This window comes from Ammospiza caudacuta, chromosome 14 (genome assembly GCF_027887145.1).
Source record: "Ammospiza caudacuta isolate bAmmCau1 chromosome 14, bAmmCau1.pri, whole genome shotgun sequence".
Classification (NCBI taxonomy): Eukaryota; Metazoa; Chordata; class Aves; order Passeriformes; family Passerellidae; genus Ammospiza; species Ammospiza caudacuta.
In genome coordinates, this window is record NC_080606.1 from 4,776,641 (window position 1) to 4,799,446 (window position 22,806).

Here is a 22,806-nt window from a genome sequence, read left to right on the forward strand (position 1 = left end):
CTATTCCTACACAAAATACCCATTGCTGCCCAAACCGCTGCTCAAAACGGTACACAACGGAAGGGTAAAGGCCAGCAAGGTTTTTTTTCTGACAGCAGCACAAAACGTGACACACCGGTCAAATCAAACTGGCAAACCAAAGCTTTATTTTTTTTTTAAAGTCTTTGCTACAGTACCTAGGACTGCACCCCTATACATAATTAACAATCATTCCTGAAAGATCTGTATTTGGCACCAGTTTGTGTTCACCTCAAACACCTGTGGGAAGGATTAATTTCAAATCAAATTTGGTTTTTTAACAGAATAGGAGCTGCCATCATGAAGCCAATTAGCTGAATTATTGGAGAAGCTTAAAAAACAAAACAAAACAAAAAAACAAAAGTCCTTATCTTAACCAACACATTACAGAGAGAGCTCCAAAACAGAGGTCAAACATTAAAAGGCTGATATAGGCTCAAGTGGTTTATAAAACCTATAAAAAAAGACTACACCAGCACATACGCCCTTTCAGTCCACGCAGTTTAGAAATTAACACAGGGAGCAACTCGCTAGCTGGAAATCTTGTCATGGGAGAACCACATATATACCAACAGGAGTACCCAAAATCAAATGTTAAAACGCTCCAATTCCCAATCCACGTAAAAGGAGAGAGGTTTGTAGGAAGATTAAATCAATCCATGATATCATAAACTGGTTGGGCAGTTCAAACTTCCCCCAGCAACCACTTTGTCACTCATACACACAGGCTCACATGTACACGGCTCAATCCCATTCAAATTCCTCATGGAATAAAAGGATCCCAGGCTCTATTGAGTCTTTCCCTATCATGCAAGAAATAAGTCTGGCTGTGCTTTAATCACCATCATGTATTACTTCAGCCACAGAGTACCAGGCAGATTAAGTAGAAATGCACGGTTTTTAGCTGATCATCTCTGCACAGGTGTTGGAGAGGCTCAGTTCCTGGAGAGTTTGGAGGGCAGGCCCAGTGTGTCTCTGTTCATGCAGACTCGCTGGCCTCCACGGCTTTGATCATGTGGTCGGGTTTGTTGCCCGCAGCGTAGTGATCCCACATCTGCAGGTAGAGCCGCTCCAGGTCCATCGTGTACTGCTTCGTGTTGAACAGAGGGCTGGATATCCTCTGCTTCCACACTTTGCCACGGATTTTTTTCAGGCTACAAAAGAGAGTTAAAGCAGTCACGAGATGTTCCAGACAATACATCATACTGTTTACCTCTGAAACCTGCTGTTTTCAGCTAACCCAGAACTGCCTGTACAACTGTTTCACAAACACCTGCTCCCCACCTCCACCAAATTCCTGTTCTATCTCCTCTCATTTCTGATACAGACCAGCACAATTACTTCAAATCAGAAGAGCTGCAACATCAACTCGCTGCATTATCTGTAAGGCAGTAAACACTTTACAGTATGATTTTAATTTCAAGTGACAAACTGCTTAATCTTCTATTTAAAAAGAATAAAACTGTATTGCACTTTTGCATATAAGCAGTTTCTTCAGAATTGTTACTCAATTGGGAGTGCTGTTAAGTTACCATAAAAGCAGAAGCTGACTTGACTGCAACACAAGACACCTCTAGACAAGGACTGCCCAGCTATTTTACATATAAAATATCTGCAGGATTAAAACTACTGATGCCTCAGCACTGTGCCCAAATACTCTGCATTCTTGATGCTCCCACATTCCAGAGTCCAAGTTTGCTTACTATTCCAGGTCAGTTCCCAGTTTCACAGCAATATCCTCATACTCCTGTCTGCTTTTTGCAATGAGCTCAAGACAACCCAGGCAAGTGAGCTGTGAGGCAGCAACTCGTGAGGCCAGAGTCTCGCCTGAAGAAAAGAAAATAAAAGGCACATCAAAACCAACAAAAAAAAATCCAGGAATGAGTCTATCAAGTAACTTATCACACAGGAGCTAGGAGCTACTTTCCTTCTGCCTCTACAAAAGGCAGAGTTTGATGTGTTTGCTGTTACTAAAAAATGACTAATATTCCAAGCCATGTATTCAATGTAGGTTCCCTGCTGCACTACCTGGCATAGTGACCATTGGAGTCCCAGCCCAGAGCACATCCATGCCAGTTGTGTGCCCATTGCAAAGGGGAGTGTCCAGACAAACATCAGCCAACTGCCCTCTCCTCACATGCTCTTCTTTGGGGGCAACAGGTGAAAAGATGATTCGGTTTTGGGCAAGGCCCAAGTTTTGTGCATACTGCTGGATATTGGGCTCTCCTACAGCTGGGAAACGTAGCAGCCACAGCACACTGTTGGGAACTCTTTTAAGGATCTGTAACAAAAACAAGAAGAAAATACAGGAAGTTCAGAGAAGAATATTTACTTTTCTAAACAAGAAATTGCCACATACTAAAATGAAGTGGAAGGCGTCATCATTCTTTGAGGTATAGAGCAGAAATTAAAGAGATCATCATTATAAATGAGATCACTGGGATTGCATTTCTGATCCCACTGAAAGAGACAGCAACTCTGAGCAACAGTGTACAGAGCAGTTCCTTAAGAGAGTAAGTACTGAAGTTTATGATCTCATTTATTTATAGGCCTGTACTATGGAATATAAAGAAAAATTACCCTCAATTAGCTCTCAGCAATACACTGTTGTCTGTAAACTGGGACCTGATAGAAATGTTCTCCACTCAGATTTATCAATGTACCAATTGCCAAGGCCAGTTATAACTCATTTGCAAAGACTAAGGAAATCCAAAATTATTTCACAATGGAGAACCAGAATACTTAAGCTATCCCAAACATAAATTTTCACTGGCTAGATACACAGATATAATTGGAAATACATCTTAACCCCTCTATATGCTACTAACACTAAGCCCTGCAACATGAACACTTTAAGTATTCATATGGCTCAAGGTCAATGTTTTCCATAGAGAAGTTAACTTGCATGAAGTTTCTGCTAACCAACTTTGCCAGAAGTCTGACCTTAGATTTCCTGCTGGATACAGATACTCACATTAGCCCACATCTGCAAGGTGGAAGGATCAATCTTATAGAGCTGATTGAAGTTACAGTACACAACAGCATCCTCTGGTAGGCCGTACTGAGAACGGGTAGTGACAATTATAGTCCGTGGAACTTCTTCACCAGTTGCTGCTTTGTTGTTTATCTAAAATAAAATTAAAAAAAAAAAAAAAGCTATTGAAACACTGAAACTGCAGGAAACAAGACTATGCCCTGTGGAATTGGCCTGAGACACATTTGTTAGCATAACAAATTACTGTAAGTACATCTTTGGTTTTATGATACAAAACAAAATTGTCTACTTACCCATAGCAAGAATTTAACTGGTATGTGTACACGTTTGTGGATGCCACAATGTTGCAACCACCAAGGCAAAAAACACTGGGCATTTTCATGCCCTTCCTATTATCTCCCCGAAATTCCAAGTAACTGGAATAATTGGAAAGAAGAATCATATAAAGAGGCATTACACATGGAATCCTATCCTCCTTAAGGTCACGTAATTTCCTTGAGACCAAAAATGAAATTAAAACTGAAAGACAGAATAAAAAGGTATTTAGAAAGCAAAGCTGGGGTTTGGTTTGTTTGGATTTTTGTGGTTTATTTTTGGGTGGGTTTTTTGGGTGTGTTTTTCTTTTTTAAGATAGAACACAGTAAGCACAGAACAGATAATCAATAGAGGCAGACTCGTATGTAACTGATAGGACTGTAAGGAACCAGTTGACAAAGAAAATAATGAAAATGCTGAAAATAAGAAGAGTTAATGACAAACTTTTGAAAAGCCTTCAAAAAATAGGAATATTCTAATAAAAAGGAGCAGAGGATGAAGTTGGAATAATCAAGTTACCATGCAAGAGTCTTGAGGATTAGTAAAATGGAAGCAGGATTTTTAATTAAGACAAGCCATGACGGGATCAAAATCAGATAAACAGAGAGGCCAACACAGCTACTTAGAGCCTTTTTCTGTATATATGTGTATTTTTACATACATAGGCATTAAAAATTTAGACAGTAGCATTGCAGCCAGCCACTGATGACACACTTCATGTGAATGACAATGACTCACTGTCACTGACTGTTAGTAGATGCACAACAGAAGTTGGTAAATATGCTACTAATTCAGGTCACCGAGACCTCAAAAACACAGTGATCAGTTCTTGTTGACCTATGCCCAAAAGTAGCTGATCTCAGCACAAAGAAGTGCTATATTAATGTCACTGAAAGACAGAAATCCTGGTTTAGAAGTGCACAGACAGAGGTGAGAGTCTTTCATCTCAGTGGTGGAGTGTTAAGACAAGAATTCTCTATGATTCTCAGATGACAACTTCAGAAAAATTGCTAACAGCCTTACTGACCAAGCTAAGAGAAACTATGACCAACTCAAAGAAAAGTCTCAGTTGTGATGAAAAGAATTCAAAAATAAACCAAGCTATGAGATTATGAACAAAGCAGTGGTAATAAAAGGTATCAAAGTGATGTAAAAGAGGTTCCTGAGGAACTGTAAACTGAATAAAATTCACAAGATACCGAGTGATGCTAATGTCAGAATATGGCATTTCTAAAAGGAAAAAACTGTTCTGCAGTGGAAAAATTAAATGCCAGTAACTGTCACTAAAATCCCATGAACTGTTAAGCACTGAGAGGTGCTAATATAGTGTAAAATTCTGAAAGATGTGAGGAGATGCATAGATGTTGTTGAAATACAGTGCAATAACTTTGCCTCTATCCTATTACTCAGCAATTTTTTTTCTAACAGAAAAACACAATTGACACTGAGTAACAGCTCACAAATCTTGGTAGGCTGCAGGCAATAGGGAAATCTTGCCTTTAAATTCAGAACAAGCAAATATCTTCTTTATGCAACAAGAAAGAATTTCTTTGGACTTTAGATACCTCTAGATACAATTCCTCTATCTTTGGGGGGAAGATCATCTTCCAGTACATCTGTGGCTTATAATGAGCTTCCTTCAGTATGACAACTAAAGGAATCAACATGACAGAAAACACATTTGCTTGGAGGTTTTTCTTCATTGTTATGTTAAAACACACATATATAACATAAATACCAGTGTCTTGAAGTGCCTCACCTGAGTAGTTGCTAACCCATTACTGATGTTGAAGCCATTGATAGTAATCTGAATTTGCCCACGGTTTATCATCTCAATCACAGCCTCTGCAATGGTGTTCATAGGGATCACTGGCATGCTGAGGGCGGCATTGCCATCGGCATTGTCACAGCTGTCAGGACACTTCATCTGAGATAAATCACACAGGGATCAGAGGGAGTTCTACCTTCGGTCCCCAGGATTGTACACAAACAAGAGCAACTCTCACCTTAACGATCTTGACATCAGGAAGGCTGTCCAGGAATGCCTTCAAGTCAATGCCATTCAAAACAATCCTGTTATCATAAATATGGCCATTGGACTTGAAATCAATCACTGCTTTTTTCTGTCAAAAGAAAAGATTTCAAGAAGTTACAAGACCCCTTACCAATACTATACCGAGTGCCATTTCATAGATACCTATGGAAAACACCTACTTTTCTTGCCCTATCTTCCAACGTACCTTCAGATGGGGGAACATGTTGGCATGGTCTCCAATAAAGAAAGTGTTTGGCATGTAAGCTAATTTCTCTGAATACTGCTCAGCCACCTCAACTGGTGAAGTTTCTTTGTCTGTGATGATATAATCCATGAACAATGCCCCACTGGTTCCAGGATATCCTAGCCACATTGCCTAAAAAACAAGAAAGCAAAGCTTCAGTTTCATGTGCATTGCAAAAATAAAGGCAGTTAAAAATCAATTTTAACTTACATTTGCCACATACAGGTTCAAGTTCCTTTTTCTGCTTTACCAACTGAAGATCAACCCCTAATTCTAAATTTCCATACCAAGACAGTGAACAGCTCAAATATGCTCTAAAATTGATCTCTCAAGCAAATTTTCCCCACAATGTGCAGCTTGAAGCCAACCATCAGTGATTACAGCTTCTCTCACCTGAGACAACTCCTGTAGTCTAGAATGACTCTGATTAAGGTTCCTCTCATTCTCTTTCCATAGGCATTTTAGAAAATCCTTAGTCAAAAAATCCCTCCAAAAAACCTCTGACACTGATTCTGGCTTACTAAGAGCCCTGTAACTCAGTTACCTGAATAGGTGCTGGTCTCAGGGCAAACAATTCATTTCGGGCTCCTTTGGTGTAACCATTCATGTTAATGAGAATGTGAATCCCGTCCTGATGGATGCGGTCTGCTGCTTTTCCATTACATGGTATCTACGAATAAATAAATAAACAGATAATTTTTAGTTTTCAGTCTCCCAGCAATAAATGTGGTTAGTCATCAGTGTAAGAATGGATAGATGCCAACTGCATAATTTAATTTAAGTGAGACTTAGATCTTGTTAATTCTGGTTTTACAGAAGTGTAAATCCTCAATGCAGCAGTAGAGCTGAGTAGCAGTAAAACAAAAGCTAAAGGCCAGAAACTGAGGTTATAGAAACCAGAACACCCTCCCCCACACCCAGTCCTCTAAAGCTAATTAGTATTAAAGCTCACATAGGGCAAGTGGCATGTTCACAAACTAAGGTAGTACAGAAGATCAAAATGAAGATCAAGAATAAGATCAGTTAACTACACTACAGGGCTTTGCCTTGACTTCTGTGTATACTGAAATCCTGATCAGTTTTCACACTGAACCTAAGACAAGCTTAAATCTATTTGCATTGTGACATCTTGACTTCTCCATGACATTTAAATATGACTTCTTGAGACTTTATGCGAGAGTTATTAAATATTGATGTTACTTTTTAATAATCAGAGGTCACAAGATAACCATCACATCTGAAGTAGGGCATAATGCCAATACAACTACAAATTTCAAATTCTCGAGACTAACATCAGCCTAATTCAAGAAATAATTGCAACTAAGCATCTCAAACCACAGATTCATCTCTTTCTTTATTTAGAAAAATTTAGGTTTGCTAGAAGGTCAATGCATAAAACAAGCTCACCTGAGATAAGTCAATGAAATGATTTGCTTCAGCCATCACTTTTACACGGAAGTTTGTCCCATCATCAGGACTCAGGGCATAACAGAATACCTAAAATAAGAGGCACCAAAAATTGAGTATCTATGACAACTTGTCCATAAAATAACTGTGCTATATTGTGATTTTAAATTATGTCTAGTTTCACAGAAATCATAGTTTTTTACATGGCATTTACCAGTTGAGAAAGAAGCCAAGAAAGAGGCATTGAGCCATTTTTTGACACATTTGAACCAGGCTTAGCTCTGTGCCAGAGAATGGCCCTGCATCCTGTACAGACATATATCCAATCTTCTCATCAGTGCAAGGCAAAGTAACCTTAACAGACAGATCTGCATAAGAATTAGATGTCTAAGTTGCCTTCAAGTCGACTCTGACTTTGTAATTAGTGAGAATCATAACTATGAATCAGGTTGAATAGGCAAGCCAAGCCTCAGGGAAGCTTTTTAACAGTGACTGGTTCTCCCAAGTAGGAAACCACAAGTGTATCTGAAAACAGCACTTCATAATGGTAAAGGAGGATGATTTGGGCTGAAGAACTCATCAACCCATAAAAAAAACCAACCCCAGAAGCAAAAATTTGCTCTTTCCTGATTTAATTGCTTGCACCAAGGGAAAAAAAAAGTGCCACTTATAGGCATATTTAGAGCTTTAAGCATGCCATTTTTATTTTTACCTCGAATTTGTCTGGGTTATGCATGCCTGGAATTGACTGCATTAGGTGTGAGGTTGGATGGTTTCCAAAATCAGAGCTCACGTAGCCAATACGAAGTCGACCTTCACTGGCCTTCAAATCCTTGGGATGCTCATATGGTGGCTTGTGAAGAACATTAATCTGCCAAGAAAACACACGAGTGTTTAAAAACCCAGGAATTAAAATCTAAACAAAGGGACAAAACCCCCCTAGGAGTTTGCAGAATTAACCTTATCCCACATTCAAGCAGGCAGTCATGGACATCTGCTGTTCCAAACCTGTGCTCTACGTATTCCACTGGAGCCAAGTGCAGTGCCCACACACTGTGTCACAAGATGTGATGTCTCTGCTCTCACACAAATACAGACACCACTAGCACATTTCTGCTTTTCTAACAGTTTCAGTATTCCACCCCAATTATTAAATATCCTGATACCACACCATGATCCTCAGGAAGTTCTCAAACCACAAGTCACCGGTAACCAGAACAGCATTGCTGTAAGCCACCACAGTGTTTGTTCTGTTCTTTGCTTTCCATCTTGCCAAGGCATCAGCTTGCAACCACTATCTCTGACAGTATTATCAGGCTACTCAGACAAGTCACTGTGACAGTGTTACCTTCCATTAGTTAACTGGACCCTCCCACCAGCTGACAGCACATTTTTAATTATAAATGGCACCCGCACAAGTAGTCTGTCTCAAAACTCACAAGCACTAACAGCTATGAACATCACATCCCACCTCTTCACATGTCAGTGACTCAGAAAGCTTACAAAGGCTAATACTGACAAATCTGAGTATTCGATTTTGAGTAGGAACACACAAAACCTCAAACAACAACTGGCCTGTACAGAACTTCCTACCTTGTCCAAACAGAGATTTCCATGTCTCTCAGCAATTGCCTTCCTAAAACTGTGAGAGAGAGGATACAGCATGCTATGATGTGGGTGTACAGAAGGCAGTCTGTTTTTCTCCAGCTGATCAGCTACAATGCTAACCAGCTTCTTCATTCTTTCATCATAGTCTGTCCAGTCACAGACAATCTATAAAGAAGGAAAAACAAAGATTATGACAACAGCTTCCCCAGCCTGTATCAGTTATTTCAGAGGTTGAGATTAACGTTTCTTCCAAAAATGGAAGTGACGACTTCTGTAATTACTGTTAATGACTGTAAAATCTTATCTTCTGATTTAAAACTGAAGTCTTTCAAAGCCTCATCTTCCTCACCTGCAAACAGTGGGCCAAGTTGCAATAGGCATCTGGGAAATCAGGTTTCAGTTTCAGAGCAGTACGGTAAGAGGCAATGGCTTCTGGTATATTCCCTGAATCCTGTGAAGATACCGAAATGAGTCAGCAGGTAAAAATATCCTCAGGGTAACTACTCACAGTGCCCCACCACACTCTTCTAAGAGTGAATCATTCCCATGTGCTACCTTGTGAATCGAGGCCAGGTTGCTGTGGGCATCAGCAAAAGCTGGGTTTATCTGAATGGCACGGGTGTAGCACTGCAGAGCTCCCTGAACATCCTGCATCTCCTTCAAAGTGTTTCCCATATTAGAATAAGCATCTGCAAATGTGGGGCTGATTCTGAAAAATAAAGATTATATATCATGAACAAGAAAAGCTCCTCCTCTGATGAGAAAACATGTTCATATCCAGACTTTTCCATTTGAAGAGCAACTATGGAAATTACAACACATGACTAAATCATCTCCTATACAAATCCAGGCACTTTCCCATTAGGAAAGGCCAGGAGTCTTACAGGGAGTATCCATTTACCTAATAGCCTCTTTGTAATGCATCAGAGCTTCCTGTAACTTTCCCTGCTGTTGCAGAACGCTTGCTAAGTTCGAATGCGCTGCAGCAAACTCTGGAAACACCTGGAAGAAAAAGAAGTTGACTGTGTCTCAAACATCACAGCAAAAATAGTTATGCATTTATTATTGTATATTCTTACTTATTTTTAGAGAAAGGGGAAGAAAATCTCTGTCTTATTACACATTCCCATGCAGAACCACCCACCTCTCCCCCTCACACCCAACTGTACCTCAAGAGCCTTCCGATAAAGACGCACAGCTTCCTCAATATTGCCCTGCTCCCGCTTGATGTTTGCCAGATTGTTGAGTGAGTCTGCATGAGTGGGACAAAGTCGAAGGGCTGTGTTGTAGCATTCTTCTGCTTCTACCACCTTCAAAAAAAAGGGGGCACTCTTAATATTGTAACATTTATTGTAAAAGTATTGTTTATGAAAAGTCATTATACAATCACTTTTAAAAGGTTCAAGATGGAGATTTCCTGAATTATTCTTCCTTTTAAGTGAGGTTAACATCCATCTTAACAACTTGCTCAACAACTTAACAAATTGGTGGCAGCTGGTATCTATTAAAAAAGCATTCACTGTAATTTTAAGAAGAAAGAAGTGCTCCTTACACTGCCTTTTTCCTTCAAGGCATTGGCCAAGTTGCAGTAGGCATCAGGGAAGTGGGGCTGCAGCTCAATGGCCCTCCTGTAGGTGTCTATGGCCAGGTCTATCAGGCCCTGCTCATAGTACACACAGGCAAGGTTGCCGTGCACGACTGCGTGATTCGGGCTCAGACTCAAGGCTCGCAGGTAAGCTGCCACAGCTCTGGAACAAAATAAAGGAAAAAAGAGGTAAACAATCACCCAGAGAGCAGGAATTATTTACCTTGGTACAGTGTATACTGAACAACATTAGGTCTTCTGGAAAACAAGGAAAGCTTTCGGGTTCTTCTTTTTAACACTTGTCATTACTAGGAAAAACCCCTCTTTTTCCTTACCCCATTTTTTGCCAGTTTATTATTCAATTTTAACAAGATAAACAGTACCACATTACATCTTTATTCTCACCACTAACCATCAGTTAGACTTAAATCACTTTGTTCAAAAGTGAAATCTTTCATTATATGCTCCTATAGCACAATATAAATGGCTGATGTATTTAAATCAAATTTCTAGGAAAATGATATATCTGTAAGTAAATCTTTAAAAGGTGATACAAAATCTGAAATTATAGAAAAACATGCCTCTGTTTGGTCCTCTAATTCATGATGTAATCTGACATCACTGAGTCATTTAGACTGTGTGCAATGCAGATAATTAACCTGTTCCCTGCAAGCTTTTATTAAATCTGGGGCCACAAACCACAGCTATCAGAAATTAAAACCCAATTAACAGATGCAATATGCTACACTGCATATAAACAACACAGCCTGGATCTTTTCCCAGAAACAGAAGACTCACGTATCAGATTAGAGGTCTCAGAACAGGTTAGTTCAACAACACAGCAACACTACTGCAACCCAAGGCAATAACATCAGGCAGACATGTCAGAAATACAGAATATTCAATCACATGTTTAGTTGAATTCCAGCATTCCAGTGTGTCTCACATAGAAGGGAAATTTTTGAAGAGACACACTTGCAAATTATGTTCTGAATCACTTAATAAAAACAGAGAAATCTAGCATTTAGGTCTTCCTTGTGCATCTTATTTTCACCCTCTGAGCCCTAATTTCAAATCTATTTTCATCAGAAACTCTTGGTTTTGACAATGCATTAAGTACAAGAAAGCAACATGAATGAATACATATCACTGGAATTTTTTATTTTTATTTAAATAGACCAGTAGCCTGGTCTGTCTGCACTTCAAAGCCATTTGCTTGCTAAGCTTAGACTTGAAGTCTTTGCTACCCCTGCCCCTAGACAATTTACAGAAAGAACACAATCTGTATCTTGATATATCTGACAAGCCACAGAGAGCAACAGTACTGATCTGCTTACCTGTCAAATATCCTTGCCTCCTTCAGAACATTTCCCAGATTGATATAAGCATCCAAAAAATTTGGGTCAAGTGTTACAGCCTGAAAATAGTTTTGAAGTAAAAGTTTTGAGCATTAAACACAAACGTATTTTCTATGAAACTGAGTTGTTTGCAGCTTTTTAAAAATTTGATAAATATAATCTGTAAGTTTTTAAGACTTTATCAATAATCCAGTAAGGAAGGAAAACACAGAAACCAACCACAGAGCAAAGTTATTTATCTGTAGAAGTGACAGCATGTACTACCTTCAAATTTATTTGTTTGCTTACCTACTGAGTTGCAACTACTGCAGAATAAAATTTTAAGCATTTATTTCACATTAGGCTGATCATACTTAACACTCCTGTCTACTGATGCTACGTTGTCTTTAGCTTGTTTTTAGAGAAGAAACCATAAAAAACCCTTATCTGTATCCTTTACCTACTGCAAAGTAAGACAGAATTTTAAAGCTTTACCAGTACAGGAAAACAGGCTGTTCACAAGATCAAGGAAACAGCAAATACATCACATGTGCAGGGAAAATTGAGTAGCCATTTAACTAAAACATCTTTGCTCCCCTTCAAAACTAATAAAATGCAAAAAAATCACTTAAAACTGATGATGTTACAGAAGCTGCAGCACAAAGCTACATATGAGTATTTGACAAGCCCCACTCTTACAGTCTTATGGGAATTATTAATTCCATATTAAAATACTTCATCTATCATGGACTAGACACAGATTCAAAAAAAATCTTGAGCAGCTAGGCTTTTTTCTGTATATTTAAAGCCATAAGTTTCAGCAAGAAACTGTTGCCACATCTTAAATTCAGCTTTAGGGCACTCTAGAAACTTCAGAGATGAGGACAAAATTAATTATGATGCCAATTAGACACTAATTGGAGGGTCTCAGACAACTCTTAATGACACTAATCTAGGGAAATATGAACAGTGAAAAATAACCATGGAGAAGAGGAATTAATGTGTCACTTAAAACTGTTCTTCTCAATTGCTCAAAGGACAGTAATACCTGAAACAAAAATCACAGTGCAAAATTATTTCAGCACCAAGTTGATTCTTTCTCTGACACACAACACATGCAAAACATTATCATCAAATCAGGTTTTTAAAAAATTCAGTACAGGAAAGGGCTGAAGAAGAATTTAATTAATTTTCTCATATTTGACATGTGTGAAGTCCTAGGGGAGTTTTAAGTGTCTCTCTCTAGTACCGTATAGGCAGTTTGAAACATCAGCAAGTTTAAAAAAACAATTAACAGGATCATATAAAGTTCTCCACTACCAAAATATTTATCACCTGCAAGCACACAACTGCATGTACATTTAAATCTAGCAGTGAAGCTGACTCCCTTAGGTAGTTACCTTTTCAAAGTGATGAATTGCAAGCCAAATTTCTCCTTGGGCATTGAAAACACAGCCAAGATTACTCCAAGCCACTGCAAAGTTTGGTTGAGTCTCAATTGCTTTTAAGTAACACGCCTTGGAATAGTTAAAGAAGAGAGATACAAGGGAAGGGGAATATTTGTAAAAAGAAAAAAATGAGAAAAAATAATTGTTAGTATGCCTTCTCTAACCAGCCAAAAGTGACCCTGCAGTATAGGCTAGCTTGCGCCAAAACTAATGCGCTGCAAACTGTTGTTGATCCTGCGCCAGCGCAAACCAAAACCCAGGTGCAAGCCCACCATTTTTCAGTTATGCTGGTAACAGATTAACATTCCTTCAGACACCAGATTGCCACAAAAATCATCTTAGAATCCAAGTAGTTCACCAGAACATCTGCCACCTTAAAGTGTGTAAAAATAAAAACATTACCATGTAAAACCAACTTTACTCTGGAAGAAAATTTTCAAATATTCTAAATCTGAAATTACTTTAAAACAAAAAACAAAAAAAAAAAGCCAAAAAAACCAACTACTGAAAAAGTTTAAAGTGTGCTTGTCAAACGCAATGACACACCCCAGCCACCTCTTGTTCCCCAGTTTTTTTAAATACAATTCAACCTCTCCTGCAGCTTCAAAACCTCAAATGACAGGATTGCATGAAGGTTTAGGTCCCTGTAATGCAAGCGCAAGAAATCGCTGCGCATCCTACCCAGCACGGCGCCACGCTATCGCTGCGAACTGCTTGGCTCTAGTGATTGCCCCAAGGTGCAGTGAACAGCCAACCAGAATCATTAATCTACCAGACAGGCCCACACAAAACTCGCATGTTAAATTTGATGTCTGGACTCTGGAAATGCGTTACAAGCCAATTTTGGTTCAAAAGGCTGCAGCCTGGAGCTCGGGCAGTCGCCCGATCAGAGATTAATCATCGAGTCAACCGTTCACGGGGGCTTGAATCGCACGCAATGCGCGTTACCGCTGCGCAGCCTTTGCGCTACTGCAGGATCACAGCGCATCATCAGAAGAGCAGAACGCTGCAATCCAAACAAAGAAGAAAAAAGGAAAAAAATGAACAACCGGAAGAGTTAGAAGCTTTTACTATTAACTATCTCCAATTATTTCTTTAAAAAATATTTTAATTTACTTTTACTTTATTTCTTTGAAAGAATTTGTGGCTAATAGTATAAAATATTCTTACATTACTTGCTTGTAATTAAATATTTTAAGCTGTTTCTGAAGCCACAAGACAGAAGATTCAGGCATGGAGGCAAATGGTTTTGCTGTGGCAGTTACAAACCCGTTACCATATTTCTCATCATGTGACTTTTCGGTGCGTTCCTTGCTGGAAGAGGAGGAGGAGGTGTGTGTCTGCCCTAGATCCAGGCCTCGAGCTCCCTTCAGCGAGGCACCTTACGCATGGAATAGGAGGTTTCACCCACCTGAAACCTTCTAAATACAATATCAGTGGTGAAAAACCAAAAACAAGAGAGAAAATAAAACAAGATCATTAGTAAGAGTTCAACAAAGCAATTGCATTTTTTTGGATATGTCTTAACACATGGGAATGAGGATAATCTGTCTGTAACAAGGGAGACATGCAGAAGGGAGAGGGTTAATCGGGCAATTGCATACAGCAGGGACTTTTTTTTTTTTGGAAGAAAGGCTCTGAAACATCTACAAAGAAATTAAATTTTAGTTCAAACTGTAAGGAATCTGCTGGCTTGATCTTTCAAATGGACTGATAACCAAAGAAACACATTGCAATTTACTCGAGATGTTTTTCCTCGTTTATTAAGTTCTCACAAAACGGAATAACACTTTCAAACTAGGTGTCTCCAGAGCTCTGAAACAAAGAAGTCAGCAACCTAAGGCAGGCGCAGTGTCTTGGCCTATACCAGTCACACTAAAGCTGCAGTGAAGTGCAATTCATGTTAGCTGTCCGCTTGGTGGGCTGAGAACCAAGTGTCTCAAAGACCATTCAATTCCGAATGCCGCTACACAATTGTTTTCAACCTGGATCCGACCAAATCAATCAGGCTGCTCTACGGTGGTACACGCATCCAAGTTGTTCATGAGAAACAAAGCAATATTGAATTTTGATCCTGCTGTCCCCGTTACCCCACAAAGATGCCCACCCTCCCCAGCTGGTGCTGCAGCCAAACAGACAGCTACGCTGTTCATACACTCCACTTTGAGCATGCGCGTGGGGCTTGGAGCGACAGCCGTGGAGCCCAGAGTGGCTCTGCTTTCTCCACACTCCTCACCCCGGCAGCGCGGACGCGTAAGGTGGCTTGTAACAAGACAATTTCTTTCTGCAATCCCAATTTTAACGTGCCAAGAATTTGAAACTCATCTTGGTGTTCGAATTGTCAGTTTAGGAAACGCACGACTGCTAGAAGCCACCTTTCCACTACAGCAAGTTTTCTTTTGATCAGTTCATTTACCAAACAAACCAGCTTTGTCCTTCCGATTTCTTTATTTTGGGGGAGGGGAGAGGGAAGACATGAAGAAAAGATATTGGGGATGGGGGTGGGAGAGTGGTGTGTGTCGCATACTGCAGCTATTATTTACTAGCCTTTCTTCCACTATCAAGGGAAGGGAAAAGTTAAAAGAATAAAAATCTTTAAAAGCCAATATTACAAGGTAACATTTGGAAAGTTTCTTCTTCACTTACAAGCCACAAAGGACTTTAGAAGAGCAGCCTTTTCAATAGCACCTGCATCGTACAGGGATCTCGAGCTAACCACAGGCTCTCTGCTTGGCAGCAGCAGGCAAGCCTCAGATCTGAAGGATTGTTACTTATTTCCAGATGAAAGCATGATGGAGCCCCTGCCCAATACTTCAGAATGGTATCAGATAGTCTAGTTCAGCAGCAAGGCTTGGTAACTTTCCATTTCTTGACTTAAACCAACTTTTTAAACATGGACATGCCATAGCTTGCCCTGCAACTACTCTGGGGTGTTTCAGTGCCTTCAGTTTTCAGAAGTTTCTCGGACTGTCTGTTGATCAACGCAGATTTGAAGACTTGGTGCAAAGTTCAAGTTTTCAAAACACTGATGTTTACATGTATTCTACCCAACACCTACCTTGGCTTCTTCCAAGCGACCCAGGGCTTTGAGCAGGTTCCCCAGGTCACTACGAACACAGTACAAGTCCTGAAAAATCAAAATCACACCATCAGCTTCAGGACTTCACACTCCCCACAGGTCTTCACAGAGAACTTGCAAGGAACAACCCAGTCCTCCTAAAGCTTAATTTAGATTCTTAATAAATAAATCACAAATGGAAATTATTTTTGATGTAAGATTACAAACAATAAATAATCTGAGCAAATTTAGTACTGTAAAAGTACAACTGTAAAGAATTAACAAGAAGTAGTATTTAATACAATTCCTTTTATACAGAAATAAAAAACTGAAAATAAATGCCCCCCCCAGCACCTTAAGTCCTTTTGCCACATGTAAGCATTTCAAGCCCTTTTTTTTTTAATGGCAAACCTGCACTCTTAAGATACACCATTGCCATTATGGCTTTTAAATAAGATATATAAAGTGATTTTGCTGCCTGTATTCCTAAAGAAGTTTTCTTCCCTGTTTTGCCCACTAATCCATCCCTTTCCAACAGCTTTACCCCATGTTCTTGTTGTTTCATTTGTTTGAAATGAAAGCACAATCTGCAACAGCATTATCCAGCAGCAAAGACCAGAGAGAATGTAGACATTTTGTCAACACTAATGAAAGGATTTACTAACCTAAACAAAATTCAACTCCTGCAAAAAAACCCACCATCTCACATTATTCTAACCAGTGCATCCACTAGTCACACCACCTGGCATATTAAGTTAGACAAGTTCACACTGGCTTAAGAACACAGAGAAATAAGGTTCAGTAAGTCTCTTGTTGAACTCGGTTTGCTTTTCCTACAGAAAAAGGATTTATGCCCATGGAACCAATGCTGCACTTGAAGTTCTTTTTATCAAAATGTTTGACCAAAGAGCAAGCAAATACCTTTATCACACTGAGCAATACTATACAAATTTAATGAACATGATGGAAAATAAACAGAGGACAGCAGTCTGCTTACTAAAAACGTCAATTTGAAACAGTTACAACCAAAAATCCATACACCAGATCAATCCATCTTATAGGAGTCACTCACAGACAGTCAGTTTCAGCCTATAAAACCTAAATGATGCTCCTGCAAACCAGCCCACAATGGAAATCTAACTCTGTATACAGCAGAAATTTACCAAGGCAACGCTCATCGCCATCAAATTTCTGACTTTGTGATAAAGTAACACCTGGTGATTTTCCAAGATCTCACATTCAAGTCTAAGCATCAATTCTGTCACTGTAGTACTACCTTAAAGCACATAAAGCTAAATATGGGGGCATTCACTGAAGCTTCTGCCTTCAGAAGAGAAAAACCAAACCTTGCTTACCTTTTATTTAAAAAGTTAAGTATGTTCCATTTGGAGAAAAGCAACCAACCAGCAGCCCTTACTGCAATACACAATTTATTGTGGCAAAAGCCTCTCAAAGATCCTTAAAGATAGTATTAACTGCTTAATTAAGTTTATGGTATACAAGTTGGAAGGGTTATCTGTTTTTCATGCTTTGAATGCTGCTACCTTTGTCTCTTAAGGCAGTAATAAAGAATGGACTTTCATAAAATAAAGCATTACTTACAGGATTGTACTGAAGGGCAGACACATATGCCTGTACTGCTCCTTCCATATCACCTGCAGCTACGAGTGCAGCAGCCAAATTAATATATCCATCAATGAAATCAGGTTTGAGGCGCAGGGCATGTCTGTAATGCTCAATTGCTTCCTGCAGCTGTCCACGCTCCTTGTACACATTGCCTAGGTTTGAATAGGCTTCAGCCAACAGTGGGTTCTGTTTGATTGCCAAAGTGCTGAAGTGAGCAGACCTGGAGAAAGCAGACCAGTCAGCAAATAAAAAACCATGACCCAAAGACAAACCAAAACCACCCAAACAAACCCACCCTTGACATTCAGTGTTTGTCTGTTTATCTAGTCACTCTAGTGAACATTCATGCTTAGGAGAGCCAAACACACAGCCAGCAAATCTGGACTTACAGAGCTGTCCTGTATCTTTATCCACCCACTTTAAACTCTGATTGCCCTGGATCCCATTTTAGGTTGTACTGAACAAAGACAGCTCTCATTTAGTCAGAAAGGCTCAAGTTGCCTCACCAAACCTGAGCTCAACACATTTGGAAAAAAACTACAGGAATCCCTCTTCCAACATCTGTATGTGTTAGGCAATGCTGATATTCTTTTCAAGCAGCAGGACATGACTAACATGTAAAATTCTGCTGTATCCCCACTTACTCTATTTTCCCATATCTGAACTACTATGACTTCAATCAGAAGACTATATAAAACAAACCTAAGTCAAAAGTTCTTACTTGCTTCACCAACAAACATGAATTTACAGCTAGAACAAGTGAAATTCAAAATGCTAGAGGCACAGAGAGCAAGATCAGGAACAGGCAAGCAGAAAGAACAAAGAAACAACTTTCAGATCACAGAACTTCTTTAACTAAACATCTTGTTGTGCAGGAAAGTTTTACAATTCAAAGAAAAAACCCCAAACCCTTAGACTGTAGGTGGAATGAACATTACAGAGGTAAATCCTGCCAGTACACACCAATGTGGCTGATGTTCCAATGTTAATTAATATGTTCAATATCAAAATAACACACCAATAATGGCAAGGCCTCCTGTCTGTTGTAAAGCTGATGAGTCCAAGCAAAACTCCAGAGGGAAGAAGCAGCCTACCTGTCCAGTCGGCGGCACTGGAAGTGAATGGATGACAGTAACAAAAGCACACCAGTGTTATCAGGCTCCTGCCTCCAGAGCTGCATGCAGTGCCTCTCTGCTGCTTCAAAGTCTCCTGCCTGATACTCACGATGAGCCAACTCCGCTAACCCTTGGAAGGAAAGCATACGTTTCGTTGGTTCTGGAGAATCACCAAAACATTTAAAGGGGGAAAACAAAAAGTTAGATGATGGGAACAAAACAAAAACAAAACAAAACAAAACAATGAAAAATAAAATGTACATAACTAATGGATAAAAATGTTTGAAATGATATGGAACACTACAGCAGGTGACAGTTGGGATTCTAAGATCTTATCTGTACCAGTCCGTGACTCCATCAGCTAATAATAACAAAAATGCAGACTGTAACGACTGTGAATATTTGCAATTTAATCATTTCCATTATTCTGAAAGAGACTCCTGTCATTATAAGATATTTTAGTTCCTGACAGTGGAAGTGCTGCTAACAGAACAATGACTCTCCTCACTCCTCCCCACGACTGAAAATCCCATGCTTTGGTAAGTAAAAAAAGTTCTAACAATTTAATAGGGAAATGAAGGACAGGAGACAAAGACTTTAATAAAGGACTTGAACAGAAGAAAGTTTTGCTGTGCAAGTAGTGAAAACTCTTTTAAAAAAAGGCAAAAAAAGCACAATGGGTAACATTCATTGAATCCTGCATACTCCTATATTTCCTCTGAGGAGTCAAAATCCCTTCACAGAACAAAAAATGGTCGTGGAACAACAATATCTGATGAAAGACAAACACACACTTCAATGATTACGCAACTGGCCTACAGGAGGAACCATTAAACAGACAGGGTGCAGGAAAGGAGTTACTGCTCCTGGAGGCTTAGCTGGAACAGGAGTGACAAAACAGTTTTAGTATTTAATACTCAACTGTGGAGAATGAAATACTTAAATGAAACACCACCTGTTTTAGGCAAAACAACCAGAAGTGAGAGAAGTAAAATTTCTTACAAATAAGCAAGTGCAACTTGGAAAAACCCACAACCATTCATCCTAGAAAAAAGTGCTGGCCTTCAAATTCTGCCTTTATACCAACAACTCTTACTATTACAATGTTTGATTACTGCAAGTATCTCTCATCTTTCCTCCTGTACTCTGCAGCTCCTTCATTCCATTCATTATACATTTCCCACCTCATCCTACAGTTTTAAAATTTGGAATCTAAGTGAAACAGTTAAACCTTTCCTAATACCAGAAAGCAGCTCAATAGATGAGCCTACATTTTTGTAGTGAGGTAGTACAAAAGTTCATGCTTTTGTGAGAACTTTAAAGACAGCCAAAATAATCATAAAGAGATTAGGTGCAGATTTACTACCCAGTGTTTATTTTATGAAATTTGGATTGATGCAATTTATTTAAATTACTTTCAAATTTGGGGTTTTAGCACCAGTAGGTTTTAATACAAGACTGCAAGTCCTGTCTAAGTACAGTAGTTTTTCCAGATACTGTACAGTCTCTGTCAGTGCTATAAACTGTTTCATAATAAACTGGAACTACCACTGCCACTCTCTTTTTCAGATAATTCACAAATTAGTAACCAAGCAGCCTTATCCAGATTAGATTCCTGGTTTTCAAACCTGACTAAGGGCAAAGTGGACTTCACGATCTGATTAAACCGATTGGCAAAGATAAAAAGGTACAACCTTTATTCAACATGAGAAAGTTGAACTGTGGTTGAAAACCACACCACTAATAAATGGTGCTGACAGCAATACTGGGCACCAGCAGACTGCTCCTCACTGGGCCCCTGTGCCCTGTGCCCTTCTGGCATTTCCAACTTCCACTGATGGCACACAGAAACCAGAGAGAGGAAGAGCGTGTCTCATGGACTCAATTTCCTCTGCAAGTACATTTCAATTGTTTCAGTAAATTTCAAAGAGAAAAAAAAAACCCACCCCAAAACATAACAACCGAGAAGTTTACACTTCAAGGCTTATGATGGCAGAGAAAGAGACTTTCAGTCACTATTTCAAGGCTACATTTTGCCTACTTAGAGCAAGAAGTCAAACTGAAGTTGTAACTTCCAGGCCAAGAGAGCAGGCGGTGCAGATTTAATACCTGGCAATGGGAACTACTAACAAATGCAACAAAAGAAGAAACACTGACACTTTCTTTCATTCATCAAGTGTCTCTGTTTACAAAACAAGCCACCCTTTGTCTCCAGAGAAAAGGCAAACAGTGTAAAATTGCCAGTCATTTACCTCCAAGCATTTATTTTATAAACGATTGTGCAGAAGTGCACTGAAATGCAGGAAGTGGACAGCCACATCAGGAAGCCCAGAATGAGTGAAACTTTTTAATACAAACTTGGCTGGAAGTTATGCAGTGCAAAATATCCGTAAGACAGCCCATGAATGGATGCTCACTGAATCAATTTGTAAAGAAAATAACTGCAGTGAGGAGTCACAGCCAGGAAAATCCCTTTTCGTGTCTTGCATAAATTAATTTCTCTACCTCGGCTAATTTGTGCTGCATGCTTCGACTATGACCTTGGAAAAGTCTAGTACGGTGCTGTGACAATGACCTTCCCCGAGGCTTCCAGACAATACAAGCGAAACAAAAAGCTGCACAGAACCATCAGAAAGGCGCCCAAGGCCATTTTCCCCCGACAAATGCCATCCTAAGCGCTTGCAATACACTCATGCTCTACCTTGCGCTCAGACACCACCTAGTTCCAGGCAGAAGCAGTGGTTACCTCCAGCTGGGAGGTGCTGGACAGCACAGGACTCCCTCCCAGCGTGCACGTGGCTCATTTTACCCGCAGGGATCCAGGCTACAGGAGGATGCTGCAGCCTCGCTGACCACACACACAGTTCTAGCTGAGAAAGTACCAAACACCGTGCTGCAGCTCATTTCTGTATCATTACCGAGTCTCTTTAGATCCCTATCTCCGCACTCCTATCCCGTCTCTTTCTCTAAAAGTCCTCCTTTTCCTTCCGCTTTTCCCAAGCATCATTTCAGCTCTTCCTGCCCCTCTGGTTACAGAAATCCCCAAAATCTGGGGCATAAAGCTGTGGCTGTCCTTTCATCCTTTCAGTAAGCACAAGACTTCTTTCTCTTGCTCTACAGAGAAAGTCAGATTTCTCCTCCATTCCTCAAGTTCCTAAATTTAGGGCAGGATCTTTCCTTGATACAACACGCTATCTTACTGTTCAGAAAAGCGCTGTAGTGTCCAGCTATGCCACAGAATCACAGAACGGTTTGGGCTGGAACGGACCTTAAAGACAATCTCGTTCCAATTCCACTGCTATGGGCAGGGACACCTTCCATTCGACCAGGCTGCCGAAAAAAAACTCCTGTCTAAGTGCAGCGAGCGATTCTGGGCAAACCAACACACATTTTGGGTCAGGCTTTTCGCCTACTTCGCCCTCTAACGCAGTCACCTGATAGTCTGATAAATATAGCAGCGAGCCAGCCGCACTCACACCTCCCCGGCAGCGGCCCGGGGCTGCCCACGGGCAGCGCCCACCGGAGCGCGCCCAGCACCGCGCTCGGGCCCGGGGCCCCACAAAGGCGGCGGGGGCACCCCCGCCCTACCGCGTCTGGAAACTTCCGCCGGGCGCGGACCCGGCCAGCAAGGAGCGGCCCCGGGGGCGAGGGCACGGCCCGGCCCCCGCTGTCCCCGGCCAGCCCGTCCCCGGGGGCGCCGCAGCGCACGGTACCTGTGCTGTCCGCCACGTTCCCCACGGAGGTCGCCATCGGGACGGGGGCCGGGGAGGCTGTGGCGGCGACGGCAGAAGGTGTGCTCGGGCCGGGCCGGGCCGAGCTGCCCGCGGTCGCGGCGCGCTGAGGCGGCGCTCCCGAAATGGCGGCGGCGGCGGTACCGAATGGCCGCGGCCGGAACTATCTCCGCGGAAAAGAGTCCGGGCGGCGCCGGGCGGCGCTGCCACACGGCGGGCGGAGGGACCTGCTGGAATCGGCGCGTTATCAGAACAAAGTTATCCTTCCGCGCGCAGCGCTGCGC

At 40.7% G+C, this 22,806-nt stretch overlaps 1 protein-coding gene across 5 annotated transcripts; it reads right to left on the bottom strand.

The window, feature by feature from the left end:
• Nucleotides 1-118: 118 nt before the first annotated feature.
• OGT (O-linked N-acetylglucosamine (GlcNAc) transferase) lies at nt 119-22,737 on the bottom strand. 5 transcript variants are annotated; one of them, XM_058814325.1, is made up of 22 exons: nt 22,505-22,737; nt 18,771-18,951; nt 17,653-17,896; nt 16,051-16,119; nt 12,945-13,061; nt 11,545-11,624; nt 10,175-10,370; nt 9,792-9,932; nt 9,524-9,624; nt 9,178-9,331; nt 8,972-9,073; nt 8,608-8,787; nt 7,727-7,885; nt 7,015-7,104; nt 6,152-6,277; nt 5,569-5,739; nt 5,335-5,451; nt 5,088-5,255; nt 2,993-3,145; nt 2,047-2,299; nt 1,722-1,845; nt 119-1,172 (listed from the first exon to the last, which is right to left on the bottom strand). In XM_058814325.1, exons 1-22 carry the CDS (start codon nt 22,539-22,541, stop codon nt 998-1,000), a joined length of 3,138 nt encoding a protein of 1,045 aa, XP_058670308.1. In that variant the 5' UTR covers nt 22,542-22,737; the 3' UTR covers nt 119-997. The 5 variants fall into 5 exon arrangements, with proteins under 5 accessions (XP_058670308.1, XP_058670309.1, XP_058670310.1 ...); XM_058814326.1 differs by having other exon boundaries at nt 18,771-18,921; nt 22,505-22,677; XM_058814327.1 differs by lacking the exon at nt 22,505-22,737 and adding an exon at nt 22,226-22,329 and having other exon boundaries at nt 18,771-18,921.
• Nucleotides 22,738-22,806: the final 69 nt, after the last annotated feature.

What these genes read in the sequence shown, in the direction of transcription:
- OGT (XM_058814325.1), bottom strand. Translation starts at nt 22,541, where the DNA reads ATGGCGACCTCCGTGGGGAACGTGGCGGACAGCACAG. An exon ending in GAACGTGGCGGACAGCACAG is followed by an intron (nt 18,952 to 22,504) that starts GTACCGTGCGCT and finishes GTGATTCTCCAG; the next exon opens with AACCAACGAAACGTATGCTT. An exon ending in CAGTGCCGCCGACTGGACAG is followed by an intron (nt 17,897 to 18,770) that starts GTAGGCTGCTTC and finishes TGCTTTCTCCAG; the next exon opens with GTCTGCTCACTTCAGCACTT.